Source organism: Hibiscus syriacus, unplaced genomic scaffold (genome assembly GCF_006381635.1).
Source record: "Hibiscus syriacus cultivar Baekdansim isolate YM2019G1 unplaced genomic scaffold, ASM638163v2 tig00110607_pilon, whole genome shotgun sequence".
Classification (NCBI taxonomy): Eukaryota; Viridiplantae; Streptophyta; class Magnoliopsida; order Malvales; family Malvaceae; genus Hibiscus; species Hibiscus syriacus.
This window is the reverse complement of record NW_024062799.1, coordinates 1,345,538-1,361,498: the sequence shown is the minus strand read 5'-3', so window position 1 is coordinate 1,361,498 and position 15,961 is coordinate 1,345,538. Positions and strand designations below refer to the sequence as shown.

The 15,961-nt window shown below is 35.6% G+C and overlaps 2 protein-coding genes, 1 non-coding gene and 1 pseudogene across 5 annotated transcripts; 2 read left to right on the top strand and 2 right to left on the bottom strand.

Annotated features, from left to right (window-relative positions):
• Positions 1-1,989: 1,989 nt before the first annotated feature.
• On the bottom strand, positions 1,990-2,084 carry TRNAY-GUA. The gene is made up of 2 exons: positions 2,048-2,084; positions 1,990-2,026 (listed from the first exon to the last, which is right to left on the bottom strand). It is a non-coding gene; the product is annotated as a tRNA-Tyr (tRNA).
• A 2,125-nt stretch (positions 2,085-4,209) lies between these two features.
• Positions 4,210-5,665, top strand: LOC120135248 (diacylglycerol O-acyltransferase 3-like). The gene is made up of 2 exons (XM_039151548.1): positions 4,210-4,648; positions 4,844-5,665. The coding sequence occupies exons 1-2, from the start codon at positions 4,259-4,261 to the stop codon at positions 5,585-5,587; spliced, it is 1,134 nt and encodes a 377-aa protein (XP_039007479.1). The 5' UTR covers positions 4,210-4,258; the 3' UTR covers positions 5,588-5,665.
• A 1,179-nt stretch (positions 5,666-6,844) lies between these two features.
• On the bottom strand, positions 6,845-9,192 carry LOC120135361 (L-cysteine desulfhydrase-like). Of its 3 annotated transcripts, none has more exons than XM_039151641.1 (2): positions 7,689-9,192; positions 6,845-7,052 (listed from the first exon to the last, which is right to left on the bottom strand). In XM_039151641.1, the coding sequence occupies exon 1, from the start codon at positions 9,046-9,048 to the stop codon at positions 7,693-7,695; it is 1,356 nt and encodes a 451-aa protein (XP_039007572.1). In that variant the 5' UTR covers positions 9,049-9,192; the 3' UTR covers positions 6,845-7,052; positions 7,689-7,692. The 3 variants fall into 3 exon arrangements, with proteins under 3 accessions (XP_039007572.1, XP_039007570.1, XP_039007571.1); XM_039151639.1 differs by having other exon boundaries at positions 7,045-7,128; XM_039151640.1 differs by lacking the exon at positions 6,845-7,052 and adding an exon at positions 7,062-7,124.
• Positions 9,193-10,530: 1,338 nt separating this feature from the next.
• On the top strand, positions 10,531-14,813 carry LOC120135292 (annotated as a pseudogene).
• Positions 14,814-15,961: the final 1,148 nt, after the last annotated feature.

The window sequence follows — 15,961 nt, the reverse complement described above, 5'->3', positions numbered from 1 at the left end:
ATTGGAAAAAAAAAATTATATATAGAGGGGTATTATTGTAATTATTCCTAAATATATAAGGTAAATTATATATATTTTTCGGGTCGGTCCTATTTTTTCACCCTAAACCCGAACCCGGCCCGACCTGACCCGAATATCACACTTAAAAAAACCCGACCCTACTCGACCCGAATATTACACTTAAAAAACCCGACCCAATCCGAACAAAATAAAGTTTCATCCGACCCGACCCGAATATATAAATTAGAAATCCGACCCGACCCGACCCAAAATAATAAAAAATTATTTTTATTTAATAAAAACAGTGACTTAATCCGACCCGACCCGAACCCGAATTATATATATTTTCGGGCCGGTCCGATTTTTTTCACCCTAAACCCGAATCCGACCCGACCCGAATATCACACTTAAAAAAACCCGACCCGAATATCACACTTAAAAAACCCGACCCGAACAAAATAAAGTTTCATCCGACCCGACCCAAATATATGAATTAGAAATCCGACCCGACCCGAAATAATAAAAAATATTTTTATTTAATAAAACAGTGACTTAATCCGACCCGACCCGAATTATATATATTTTCGGGTCGGTCCGATTTTTTTCACCATAAACTCGAACCCGACCCGAATATCACACTTAAAAAAACCCGATCCGACCCGACCAAAATAAAATTTCACCTGACCCGACCCGACCCGAATATATGAATTAGAAACCCGACCCGACCCGAAATAATAAAAAAATATTTTTATTCAATATATGAATAAGTTACCAAATGATTGATGATGGTAGTATGGTCAAATTTCAATTCCCTCCAACAAGGGAATTGAATTCCATCCATTTTTTTGATGGAATTCACTTTCCCTCATTTGATGGAATTGAATTCCATCAGAGATTCTAATTCCCTTAAAAAACTTGAACCAAACATGGGAAAGTGGTGGAATTGGATTCCAATTCCCACCAATTCCAAAAGATTTCATCCAACCAAACGCCACCTAAGAACATTTCTCTTCTTTCTCTTAAAATTTTATCATCGCCTTTCCTCTAGATATAATTAAATTTCGATTTTGAATTTATTTAAAAAATATAATCAGGTATTGATGTTTTCATATTGTAATAACTTTTATTATTTGAATCATATAATAATTCTTTGTCAATATTGTATTATGTAATATATACTAAAACTTGAGTATTAGAATTCATCTGTCAACCCTCTTTTAACAACTACCACTTCTACCCTAATCGCTCTTGTTTTTTTGGTATATTTTCCCTTTATTTTCTTACCTCGCATCCTTACCTCACATCCTTACTTTTCTTGTTTCTTAAAATTTTATTTTTTTGACATGATTTTTTACTGCTTTTATTATATGTTTTCATTGTTATTTGACACGTTCTTTAGATTTTTCTTTGATCTTTTGATTGTTTTTATTATTTATTTTTTCTCAAAGTTTGACTTAATATCACTGTGACTGATCAATATGACACTAATTTGTTATCCATTTAATATTCTCATGATTTTACCCTCGAATTGTATTTGGATACTTAGTCTACATTTGTAGATAATTTTCTCATAATACTTAACTCTTATTTACGTTTACTGGTAGTCTTTTTGTAATTAAATCTTCTGTTGTGATTCGTTTGTCATAGCAATTAGATTTGTTTGTATATACCTATTATACTATTTTTTTTACTTTTTCATTGTATGATTCTTATATGATCACGAGTGATTAATTTTCTTGTATTAATGATTATGTGATAGTATTCTAATTATATGATTAATTTAGAAATTTAGTTGTAACCCTGGTTATAATTTCAAATATTTTTTATTCTTAATAAAATTGACTGCTTTTATTTTTTTTTAAATATCTGTCGTGATAAATTATATAAAATGTAATAATGATTTAAAACACAGCATGAATCCAACATGAAAAATAATTATGAACCATAAAGTAAATTTAATTAGACAGTACTTTGTACCAAAAATTATTATCCGACCTGTCGGATTCGAACCAACGATCCTAAGGATTTCTGGCAGGAGAGGCGCCTACTACAGTCCTCCGCTGTACCAACTGAGCTAAGGTCGGATCCTGCTGCATGGATGACAATTTAAATATACTTTTTATAGACTGAAATTGAAAGCCATTTCCAACATGAGGAATAATTAAGACACCACAAAAATTTAAAATAACATGTATGTGAATGTTCTAAAATATATATTAAAAAAAAATTTGTTTTGTATTAATATTTATTTATATTTAATACATTAAAAATGATAAAATATAAAAAAAATCTTTCAATTTTTATTTATTTTTATAAAATATGGTATAAAAGATAAAAAAGATTGAAAATAATTTCTTTTCAATTTTATTTTTCTGGTTTATTTAAAAAGATTTCTCCAGGAACTACGTGATATGTATATTATCAATAATTTATAAAAAAAAAATTAAAATTTTTTAATTACTCCTTATTGTTTAAAACAATTACACCTTTATCTTTGATGAAACAATTATCACTCATTTTTTGTCAAAAATTATGTTGTTGATTTTTTTTATTTAATTTACTTCATAAAATTTTGATATTTTTTGTTCAATATTTTTTCATTTTATTAAAAAAATATGATTTTTTATTATTGTATTATATTTTTATTTTTGTAATATTTTTTTATAATTAGATTTGATATCGTTGTTTAATTGACATTTTATTAATTATCTTATTAATTTACTTTAATTTAGATTGTTAAATTCATTTTAATATATTGATACATACTTGTAATTATCTTGCATAAATTGCATGGTTATCAAAATCAGATCGGACCGGTCGGTTCAACCGGTTGAACCGTGAACCGGTGGCCTGTCCGGTCAGGTTATCTCACAAAATTAGTCTGACAATGAACCGACTGAAAATCGGTAGAACCGGCTAAAAACCGATAAAATCGGGGTGAACCGGCTGAAAACCGGCAAAACCGATTTGAACCGCCAGTTCACTTTTTTTCTTTTAAAAAAAAATTAAACAAAACGACGTCGTTTATTCAACGAGCCAAGTCAAATTTGAGTATTGATGAGCTCGACTCGAACTCAAAAACTTTAAAAGTAAGGTCAACTCGACCCAAAAACTCACGAGATAAAAATTATCAAATTCAACTCGAACTCGAAATATAATATTAAAACTTGAACTCGAAAAGGCTCGAACTCAAAAAAAAATTAGAAGTTCGATTGAAGCCTAAAATTTGAGCTCAATTGAAGCAAAAGAATAGTTCGCTATGTGCTCACCAAAATGCTCCATGATTTTGAATGTCAAATTACCTCTATTATTTATAGAAGTAAGTTGGGATGCTCTTCTATGTTTTTTAGCTATGTGGGATTATTTTTTTTAATTAAACCAAATGACATCATTTGTTATGATTTTTTTAAGCCACAATTTTATTTTTTGATTATAATTATATAATCATATTTATTATTTAATATGTTTTACCTTAAATATTATGTTGTAGTTGATTTGAATCATTTTGTTTCACTTGATTTTATGGTTTTTCATTTATATATGTTATGACTTGTGATATTTTTATACCTTTTAATATTGTAAACTTAAAAAAAGTGTTATATATATATTAATATTATTTTGAATATTATGTAAAATTAAAAAAATATTATTTTATATAAAATCCGATTCAACCGCGGTTGAATCAGTGAACCAGTACATTCACCTGTTCAATGTTCGGTCCGATTTTAAAAACATTGATAAATTGTATTTAAATTACGATGAGTTATCATGATTAAATTATTTTATATTAAAATTAGTTATAGATGAACATATCCGGATATTCCTCCAAAACTTCGTTGCCCGTTTTCTTTGGCTGTTGTGCTGGTTACGCCTACGTGGCAATAAAAGGATCACTTTATTGCCACTCGGCAGAAACGCAACGATGAGGTGGCAAAATCCAAACCCTTATTAATGGGACAAGGCCATCGCACCGCTGATATTCAAATGAAACGCACGTAGAAGTGTACGTAGAACGTGGTAAACCGAATTCCTCACGAGCGCGGCACCGCCAAGCGCATTAATTTTCCACGTCAGCTTTAGATTTAATTGAACCATTAATAGCGTGACACGTATGCTAGCCCCTTTCCCTTCCAGGAAACCGAAACCGAAACCGAAACCGTTGAAGCAACGTATATTTCAATATATATGAAATAGCTTCTTTCAAATCCATCCAATCCTTTTCCAAGCCAAACGGAATCGATACCATCCGTTTCACGCCATGGAGACTGCAGGCATCGTTTGCAGGACAGTTTCACGGCTGCCGGCGACTAGGATTGATTTCGGCGGTCGGTTTTCCGGGGAGTTGAATCTTGGTGTTGGAGGTTCCAGGGTTTCAGTTAGGCCGAGGATTAAATCTTGCCGGAGATTGAGTTTCCTGTTTTCTGATTTAGGGCATGTCCAGTATTATGCATCGCCGACCGGTTGTTGTGATGCCGGTGGCGTTGCCACGAAGAAAGACAAGGGAAAAAGCTCTGAGATCAGGAAAGTCAAGAAGAAGTTGAAGCTTATGAAGAGATTGTCTAAGGATTTGTCCATGCTTCCTCAGTTTGTTGCTGGCGAGGATATTAGGTTCGGATTGGCCGGTGAAGTTAAGGTGACGATGATTCAGGTAAAGAGAGAATTTTTTCCTTTTCTGTTTCTACTTCTGTTTTTGTGATTGGTTTGATCCTGATAAAATACTCTACTGTCTTTTTAATTGAATTGTGATCCTTTCTTTGTATGAGAATTGTTAAAAAATTGAATTAGGAATTCTGTGATCTATTGGATTTAATTTGAATCCTCAAATGTTGTTTTTTTGTTACAGGAAGCAAGTAATGTTTTGTTAGCACAAGTGCAAAAGTTGAAATCAGAACAAAAGGAGTTAAAAGGAAAGTTGAAAGAGGAACGAGCCCAGCTCAAAGCAACTTTGGGGAAATCAGAATCATCATCGTCTTCCTCTGAATTAAGTGACAGCGATTGTGGGGAGGTAGTTGACATGAAAACCCTAAGAAGCAATGCTTTGAAACCATCCCTAGAGACAGAAGCACCAACTGACAATGCCTTGAAACAACCACAAGAGATAGAAATAGAAGCAGCACCAATGGTGGCAGAGGAATCAACAATAACTCACTCACTTTTGGAGCTAGAGAACTCGGATTCTAGCCCCAAGATTCGAGTTCGAGTTCCTCTTATTGATGATGAATGCTGCAGCGCAAATGGCTTCAAGACTGACCATGGCAAGAGCGGGACATCAACGAAGAAGATCGAAGTTTGCATGGGTGGGAAGTGCAAGAAACTGGGAGCTTCTGCCTTGTTAGAAGAGTTCGAAAAGAAGGTCGGGGCAGAAGCCACCATTGTTGCCTGCAAATGCATGGGTAAGTGCAGGACGGCTCCAAATGTGAGGGTCTCGAACACCCAAAACAAAACTGCTTCAAGAATCAATGAAGACTCTGTTAGGCTTGGGATTAATCCAACATGCACCGTCGTTGGGTTGAAAGATGTCGATCTGATCGTGGCGAATCTTTTATGCAAGGACAGGGATGATGAATGCTTGATGCTCTCATCTTGAGTCTTCATTTTCTTTGTGATGATAGTTATGGATTAGTGTGAATAGGAAACTATAGTTAATGTGCTAAAGGATCTAGCTAAAAATGTAAAAAATGCTATTATGTTTGGCTTTTCAGAAGTAATGTCAAATGCAGGTTGAAATTTTAGGGTGTTCTGTTATATCAGCTAAAGTTTCGTACTTCCTAGATCATAATAATCTTGGACCTCTTATCCATCTCTATAATTTATCAGACAGCTGTAATCATCTTCTATGACCCAAGTTCTCGACAGCTATGGGTCTGACACTAATTGTTCTATAACTTCTTTAACTGTGACTCTTAATTTAAACTAGAGTCACATTTAAATTAGAATGTGTGAATTGTCTTTAATTAAAATGTGTGAATTCCTCGTCAACAGTCGAGACATAATGTATTCTTATTAGGTGTGAATTCCTTGTCAACAGTCGGGACATAATGTATTTTTATTACAAGTTTAAATATACTAAACTTAAATAAAAGTTATATTTATTTGTTTATTTTTAAAAATATTTATATTTGTTTATACTTTTAATATTATGTTTATTTATTTATTTTATAATTATTTGTGATTTGTTTAGCGTTCTTGAACATTTTCGTTTAACGTTCATTGATATGTTCGATAATTAAAAAAAATTACCTTTATATTTGCAAGCTAAAGAAAAACGACAATATTATACCATTAGTTTTTAAATTTCTTAAGTTTCACAGTTTTAATGTTTATCCTATGTTTAATTTAATTATATATCTTTGTCAATATTTAAAATATGAAAAAAATTAGAGTAAACAAATTTAAAAACGAGTTAATAAACGAATTTATCCGTAAGCATAAACGAACCAAATATACTTTCATTCATGTTCATTTTCTTATTAAATGAATATAAAAAATTTATTCATACTCTGTAACTAACATAAACAAATATTATACGAACAATTCACTAAAGAATATTCATTTACATCCCTAATTCCTATCAACATGTTTAATTTTTTTTTCATTTTCCTCTTTCCGCTCTCCGGTAGGTTATCCTTGTCCCATCAACAATAGGGCCATTCCAATTCCGGCGTGAGAGGCCTTCGCATTATAGAAAGCATCTACTGTTGAGATTAACAACAAAGAACGGTGGTTTTTGCCACTCAACAGATCCAAAGATGCTTGCCTTATGAAATTCATATCAGACGGATAATATACTTGCTACAAATACATAACAACTAAAACGCTCGAGGTGTTCTAACTAAAAGCAAAATTCAGTTGAAAGCAGGTTAACTGCTAAAAAATGCTAGATTTCATAGATTTATTGTCCAACTACAGGGATTGATAGAACAAAGCTCAAGTCACATGTCAGACAAGATTGGTCAGAGGTTCTCTGAAAACACTTTTGAGGCTCCAAGAAGCACATACAATTTCTTCAGCACTGCTCTTTGCTCTCTTTTTTTGGTTTGGTTCTTTAAGAACTGTATGATACCACAACCATCGATGGCAAAACACAGATTTTATTCCATAGAATGCTGCTCTGACTTTTATAACTGCCTGACAAGCATAAATAGAACAAATTAAGGTATTTAATCATCTGGATTATAATAAACTTCACATGAATCGAAAAGCACAGTAGTTAATCTAGCATGAAAAGCTCCCTTTGTCCCCCCCCTCCTTTCCACCTCCGATGAATATTGGTTCCCTGACCTAGTAATGCATCAGTATGAGTTGTATACTATGGTTTTAGAAATGTCATTCATCATTATGTATATATTCTCTGGTAACTAATATTAATTTGATTCCATTTTTCCATTAGTGTACAAAAGATTTGCAGATAAAGGATTATAACAGAATAGGCAGGTTCAAACATTTCATTAAGAAAGGCATCAAGTTTCAACATTAAATTAGAATCAGAATACTTTCACCAGCAAAAGAACCATATGGGACATTGAAGAAAAATTGTTTTTCCCCATAGTAATAATAGACTTATAGCACTGGACTTATTTCATCGTGAACACAATAATAACAATTATCGTTTAGCAGACAAGCAAATATTTATTAGCAGAAATCGCTGCACAAACCAATCCAAGATGCAACAATGTAAAAGAAATTACCTCTTCATTCTGTATAAAGCATTTTGCATGTTTTCCCATCCTCAACTATCTGATTAATAGCATCCCTTAATTTCTCATAATCCTTCCATGTATTATAAACCTGATGAGAAATTCTCACATATCCTGTAATGAACCTTCCCATATCTCTAACTTCCTCTTCCCCGTCCTTGGAAACCTGATGAAAGATTGGAACTTCGACCTCATAACGATCTCGCAAATGTGACCTCAATGTCACAGCATCCTCCTCACTATTAAGACACAACCTTGAAGGCAAACCAACCATAATCATTGCAGCTGACATCTCTGGAGGAGTCCCTAAATTTGTCCCCCAAGACTCCGCCAACATCTTCCCCATCTTCACCACTTCATCATGGTTCCTCTTCATTATCCCATCAATCCCTCCTTCGAACCTGTTAATAAACTCCAAAACTGCAGGAACCACTAACTGAGAACTATAATCCCTAGTCCCGATCCAGGAGCTTTCAATCGGCAATCCATTTCCATACTCATGTGAAACAACAGGGTGATGCACATCAGATGATGAAGTTGATTTTTTACAATACAGAAATGCTACAGAAGGCGGGCAGAAGAACCATTTATGTAAATTGCTTACATAAAAATCGGCTCCAACTTCTTTGACATCTACTTTCACGCTCCCAATTGCGTGTGCCGCGTCTACAAAAACCTGCTCTATTCCTTCCGCCCTACAAATCCTAACTAATTCTTTTACCGGAATAACAACAGATGGCATTGATGTAATATGATCGATAATCGCTAGCCTTATCTTTCTACCATTGGATTTTCCTTCCTCGATTGATTTTTTGAATTCGAAAACGATTTCTTCCTCGGAATTTACTGGGAATGGTAACCGTACCTCGATAACGGAGCCACCGGCGCGAGTGACATACGCTTGGATTGATTTTTTAACAGCCTGAAACGCGCAGTGGAGCATTAAAACCGTGTCGTTTTTCTGGAACTTCCCTTCGGCGAAACTACGACCGATCCGTTGGAGGACGATGGCAGCGGCGGTTGTGGCGTTATCGACGAGGGAGACCTCTTCGACGTGGTCGGCGTTTATGAGGTCCTTTATGATTTTCCGTGACGCCGTTATTCCGTGACGGAGGGTATTGAAGTAAAAGGCATCAGGTTGGCAGAGGAACTGCAGCTGCCAATGGCGTTGGGCAGTAAGAACCGAGCCGGGACAGCTACCAAAACTCCCGTTGTTGATGCGAGCGACACGTGGCTGGTGGTGAGAGAACTCGTCACGGATATCCGACTCGGTAATAAACTTGGAGGAAAGTTTGGGTTTTTTGGAGCTGCGGTGAGCCGACTCACCGTTTCTAGGGTCTTCGCGCAGCATCTGCGGAGATTGGGAGCGAATGAAAAGAAGAATCAAAGGAAATTAGGGTTTTGTCCAGAAAATGGGCATGATATTAAGAACTCGACAGTCGGCGCAGCTCCTAAACAGTATGAACTCAGTGCCCTTTTTTGTTTTTATTAATTTATTTAATTTTTTGTTACTGTATTCGTATCGTATCCATTGAAAGAGTGGGACCGGAAATCGAAAGTTGACGTTAATGGCTGGAAGATGAAAGCGATACGTCGTCGTGTCATTCCCCAAAACTGCTTATAAATGCAGCCGTTCGATTATGAGAATAATCCATTTGGGGAGACATAATAGTCTAGGGGTCAAGAGTTTGACACGTGGAAAGATTATACGGCGTCGTTTTAATAGAGCACACGTCATATTCTATGATGTCAACAGCAGTTGACCAATCAAAAGAAACGACCAAGCCAACTGGGCAAAATCAGTGTTTTTGAAAATCGGACTAGATCGGTCGGTTTAATCGGAAATCGTTATCTAATTCGATTCAATATACACCGGTTGAACTGTTACTAGTGAACCGATCAGAACCGTTGAACCGTTCGAACGAACCGGTTGAAAACCGGAAAAAACCGCCAATTTTTTTTTTAAATTAAACCAAACGGTGTCGTTTGTTAAACGAGCCAAGTCAAACTTGAGTATTGTTGAGCTCGACTCGAACTTGAAAACTTTTAAAGTAAGCTCAACTCGACTCAAAATCATGAGCTAAAAATTATCAAGTTCAATTTAAACTCGAAATATAATATTGAAACTTGAACTCAAAAAGGTTTGAACTCAAAAAAATTTAGAAGCTAGATTGAAGCCTAAAATTCGAGCTTGATTGAAGTGAAAAAATAGTTCACTCAATGCTCACCAAAAGGCTCTATGATTTTAAATGTCAAATTACCTCTATTATTTATAGAAATTAGTTGTGATGCTCTTCTATGTTTCTTAGTCATGTGAGATTGTTTTGTTCTCATATTTTTACTCTTTAGACTTTTTGGATGTTCTTATATATTTCTTAACCATGTGAGATTATTTTTTAAAAAAAAAATTAAACCAAACAATATCGTTTTGTTATGATTTTTTTAGCCCCAAATTTATTTTTTAATTATAGTTATATAATTATATTTATTATTTAATATGTTTTACCTTAAATAAATATTATGTTGTAGTTAATTTGAATCATTTTGTTTCACTTGATTCTATGGTTTTTAACTTATATATATTATGATTTGATTTGAATATGACTTGTGATATAAAAAATTATTTTTTATTAAATATTTTTGAATTTTTTATTTAATTTTTTTAAATAATTATGATGTCGTCCAGTTCTTTCGATCGGTCAGATCAGTTCGATCGATTAAACCAATGAATCAGTAATATGGCCGGTTCTCTAACCAGTTCAGTTTTGAAAACCATGGGCAAAATGAACCATTACCGTAGGTTCAAATGGAAGGGGGGATGCGTCAATGGAAATCTACTAATATAGAAAAGATCGATGACAATGGCAATGGGCTCTGCTTCTGGTGCTCATTTTATTTAAGCGCCGGAAACCCAACGCAGAGACGGAGAAGAAAGAGTTATATTTAAGAAGAGTCAATAGATTGTTGAGGTTCCAAGTCCTCGATAATTCAAATAAAAAGACTCTCCTTTCTTTCTTGTTCCGTCTCATATCAGGTATGAAATTTCCTTGATTTTGTATTGTATTTAAAAAAAAGCCCTAGACTTGATCTTTTTAGTATTGAAATTTGGATTTTAGGCTGGAATTTAGAAGAAGGGATTATATCGAAGCTTGAATTGAGGGGAGATAGCCAAGGGATCAATTTCGATTCTTTTTTTTAATCATGTCAAGTGAATTGTTGTGAGGTTTTTTTGACCATGTCTGTTTATGTGGTTTCTTTCGGCATTTGGTTGTGAACATTGCGTTGAAGTTATTCTTAAACGTTTTAATCCTGTACGTTTGATTCATTCCAAGAGGTGGAATTTGATTGGCATTATATTCAATTAAGGGAGATTCTCAATTGCAATGATGGATTTTCTTTCGTCTAAACCTGATAAAAGTCCAATTGCTCCTGCCCCTCCCATAATCTCCCCTGTAGCGCCTAGATTTCCCCTATCTAATTTATAATAAGATCAGATCCGTTCCTCTTCAAAAAAAATATCCCATTATGCTATCATCGGAAAATGAGGTCAAAACAGGAAGCTCTGTTTCCCATTTGAGTACTCCCTCTGGTCCCCGTATATTTACATCACCAGTCCAGCCTGCTGCTGTGCCTTTCCGAACCTCTCTGCAACTCCTCAGCCTGTTGCTCTCTCATCAGCCTCATCTTTGCCCACATCTTCACCTCCATATTTTTCGAATGGGACAATGGAGCTGCAACAGCAACTTCCCAGTGCTATTGAGGAACCTGTGCATGATGGAAAGCCACCATGTGTTTTATTCTTAGATCATAAGGTATCTCTTATTCTTTGAGGGATGAAATGAGAAGCAGAATTATTTTAATTGTTTTAATGTCTTTTTTCTAAGATTTTGCTATCAAAGTCTTGAATTTCTATTTCAGATTTTATGATTATGCACATATTATTATATTTTACAACCTGTTTATCTTGGCGGTTATATGCACTATTTCTCTCTATAATTGATTTTTCCTCTTCCATTTATTTTCGTGTATCAGGTGTTGAAATACAAGAAACAAGCAAATGTACCTAGTTTAGGTTTTGGAGTATTGGTTTCTCCTGGGGAGGCTTCACCAGGTCCTCCAGTGGTACAGCGGGATCCTCATCGATGCCATGATTGTGGAGCTTATTCGAATCTGTATTCCAACATACTAATTGGCTCAGGCCAATGGCATTGTGTAATCTGTGGGAATCTAAATGGAAGTGAAGGTGAATACATAGCACTGAGCAAGGAAGAGCTTAGTAATTTTCCTGAGTTGTCATCACCTTTGGTTGATTTCATTCAAACAGGGAATAAGAGACCAAGTTTTGTTCCAGTTACTGATTCGAGAACTTCTGCACTGGTGGTTCTCGTCATTGATGAATGTTTAGATGAGCCACACCTTCAGCATTTACAGAGCTCCTTGCATGCATTTGTTGATTCACTGCCGCCAACAACAAGAATTGGAATCATTTCGTATGGTCGCACAGTATCAGTCTATGACTTTTCAGAAGAATCTGTTGCTTCTGCTGATGTGATTCCAGGTGGCACTTCACCGAGTCAGGAGACCTTGAAAGCATTGGTATATGGAACAGGCATATACTTGTCTCCAGTGCATGCTTCAAAAGAGGTGGCACACCTGTTATTCTCGTCATCGAGGCCATACAAGTTGAATGTTCCAGAAGCATCAAGAGATAGGTGCTTGGGTACTGCAGTTGAGGTTGCTCTGGCTATTATTCAAGGACCATCTGCAGATTTTTCTCGAGGTGTTGTTAAAAGCCCAGGTTTTAACAGCAGAATCATTGTGTGTGCTGGTGGACCGAATACTTAAGGCCCTGGATCTGTCCCTCATTCTAATAGTCACCCTAATTATCCTCATAAGGAAAAGAGTGCATTAAAATGGATGGAGCATCTTGGTTGTGAGGCTCATCAACAAAACACAGTGGTTGATATTCTCTGTGCTGGAACTTGCCCTGTAAGGGTTCCCGTGCTGCAGCCTCTTGCAAAAGCTTCAAGGGGTGCTTTTGTTCTTCACGATGATTTCAGTGAAGCATTTGGTATTAACTTACAAAGGGCAGCTGCCAGGGCTTCTGGTTCTCATGGTTTGTTGGAGATATGCTGTTCTGATGACGTTCTTATTACTCAGGTTGTGGGTCCTGGTGAAGAGGCTCATATTGATACCCATGAAACCTTTAAGAATGATATTTATCTCTGTATTCAAATGCTGAGTGTTGAAGAAACACAATGCTTCTCTATATAATTCGAGAATAAGCATGACATCAAGAGTGATTTCGTTTTTTTCCAGTTTGCCATTCAATACTCAAATGTTTATCAAGCTGATATAACTAGAGTGATTACTATCAGATTGCCAACTTTTGATAGTGTTCCAGAATATCTTCAAAGTGTTGAAGATGAGGTGGCTTCTGTCCTAATTGCCAAGAGGACTGTCTTGGGAGCAAAAAGTTTTTCTGATGCACTTGATATGCGTACAACAATAGATGAAAGAGTTAAAGACATTGCTCTAAAATTTAGCTCGCAAGTGCCAAAGTCGAAGCTTCATCGGTTCCCAAAGGAAATCTCTCTAGTACCAGAGCTTCTATTCCATTTTAGGCGGGGCCCATTGTTGGGAAATATTGTTGGTCATGAGGATGAGAGATCTGTTCTGCGGAATTTGTTTTTGAATGCATCCTTTGATCTTTCACTTCGCATGGTTGCCCCTCGCTGTCTGATGCATCGAGAAGGAGGCACTTTTGAAGAATTGCCAGCTTATGATCTTGTCATGCAGTCTGATACAGCAGTTGTTCTAGACCATGGAGATGTCTTCATTTGGTTGGTATATAAATTAAACCGTCTTTTAGCTTTGGCTTGTATATCTGTTGTAGTTGCTTCTATGTTCATCTTCACGGTGTAAATGAATACGAGATCCAACAATTTATGTAGTTTGAAAGCTAGCTTCCAAGAAAAGACCTTAGGGCATATCTTCCTATGCCACTCATGAACACAGTCGCGCCTTGTTAATGTCCAGAATTGCATTTATCAAGCCACAGTTTAAAAATGATGATTCCCTGGTTTAGAGGTAACTCGAAAAAACACCTTGTGTGAAGCTAGTCGTGACTTGCTAAATGCTGGAAGTAGCTACTCTTGGTAAATTATATATAAATGCATGCCCTGTGACAATCTGGCCTTGGATGTCTGTATTTCCTTTTCATTGCACTACATGTATGTGTTTGCATGGTATGTTATGATACTGGAGGATTACCTCGCTTGAATTGTATTTAGATTTTAGAAACTACATCTGTTTCTTTACCTATTTTATTGGACAATATTGAACATCTTCCTCTCAACTGCTGGCTCATGCTGCTGAACTTGCAGCTGATGAAGCAAGAAGTGCTGCAGCTTTGGCAGCTTGTAGAACATTGGCTGAAGAGCTTACAGAGTTTCGATTTCCAGCTCCTCGGATCCTTGCATTCAAGATTTTTCTCTCCCTTCTATTAACTGTGCATTGTTGTGGGGTTTCCCCCCTCTTCATCATCTTCTTCTTCTTAACCATCAGAGAAAAAATGAACCAGATCTGGTTTTGTTGCAGGAGGGGAGCTCTCAGGCTCGATATTTTGTTTCTCAGTTGATACCAGCACACAAGTATCCTCCTTACGAGCAGGTAAGAGAAAGATAAATGAAGATGAGAGGCTGTTCGGTCTTAGTCGGAAAACAATTAAGTAGGGTGTGATACTTGTGCAGGAGGCAAGATTTCCACAGCTTCGAACCCTTGCCACAGAACAACGGATGAAACTGAAAAGCAGTTTTATTCATTTTGATGATCCCAGCTTGTGTGAATGGATTCGAAGTTTGAAAGTAGTGCCACCTGAACCAATCTAAGAGATGTTTTATGTCAAAATTCCTCGAAGGGAGTACCAGAGATCCAATCATAGCATTTATTGGATATTTATACTCATGTTTTTGTTGTTCTCCTCGTGAAGGGAATGTACATGTAATTCATCTTTCTTGCATTTTTATTTATTATTTTTCTCTTTGATGAAGTTATCCCTCTCATTTATGCTTCAAATAAACAGCTATACTTGATAGTAACTACAAAGTTTAACATTATTGTCACATTTGGTAGAGTGAAAGGGATTAATTTTTAATTTGACCATTGAACTACAGTTGCATTCAGTCATTATACAAGTTTTACATTGTGGCTTTATTAAGTTTTGATCATTGGTATGTTGAAGTTAAATATTGTTAATTTGATGTGGCATCTTAATGAAAGGAATTAATTTTTAATTTGACCACTGAATTTTAGATAAAATATAATTTTACCTTAAATTTTAGATAGAATATCTAAAACTGGGCATGGAGATGAGGGAGAGCTGTTGCTACAGAAGGAAGAGAGAAGAAAGAACAAGCATGAGAGGGGAAAAGGGGAAGATCATATCTTTATATTCAATTAGAAAATGTATTGGAAAACAATTGAACTACCGGATAACATAAACTCCCTATAATCAGTGAGCTAACAAATAACAGGCAAGTCATTAAACCTGAAGTGCTGCTCCTTGTTTCAGTTCATCACCATCTATAATTCCCTCCGTTATTCGATTGATAACACTTCCTCGGGCCTATAGTTGGAAACACAAATATTTCAGCACATAGTCAAAAGTAAAAAGACCCAAGTCGTAAATTCATTTACAAATTCCGGACCCCCTAACCTTCACTCCAATGGCAATTGTTGTTTTTAGCTTTACAAGCTCACCCAATCTTAAGGACCCCTTTTTATCATCTCTAACAATGATCAATGGTACTTTTCTCGATCTGGCGATTGTCGGTATGTGCTTCGTCAGCCACTTTGGATTGCAATCAGAAGCTAATAAAATAGCCTACAAAGCAGAAGCTAATAAACAAAGAGCCTACAAAGTGCTTCCCTTGTCATTGATGGCTGGCATCCGTTCAAGTACACGGGTTACATCGTTAACACCAATAGCAAATTGTTGCTAATGCCCACAAATATTTTAATCAGATAAATAATAAAACCACAAGTTTGATCAAAATAAAATCAATAAACGAGTGGGTGAGGAATCAAACCTTAAGCCACACTTTTTCAGGCAAGGAGTTTCCGGCCGATACTCTCGTCGAGTCTATCCCTCTGTTCATTTAAGTACTTCAAATTATTAAGTAGTCGATCGAGAAAAGGGAGCATTCTTTTATTTATCGATAAATTGTTTGAATCGTTTACCTTTGGATTGATTTAAGCACATG

Excerpts from the sequence above, each read along its gene's own strand:
- LOC120135248 (XM_039151548.1), top strand. The coding sequence starts at position 4,259 with ATGGAGACTGCAGGCATCGTTTGCAGGACAGTTTCACGGCTGCCGGCG. Across the intron at positions 4,649-4,843 it reads TTAAGGTGACGATGATTCAG|GAAGCAAGTAATGTTTTGTT; the intron begins GTAAAGAGAGAA and ends TTTTTGTTACAG.
- LOC120135361 (XM_039151641.1), bottom strand. The coding sequence starts at position 9,048 with ATGCTGCGCGAAGACCCTAGAAACGGTGAGTCGGCTCACCGCAGCTCC.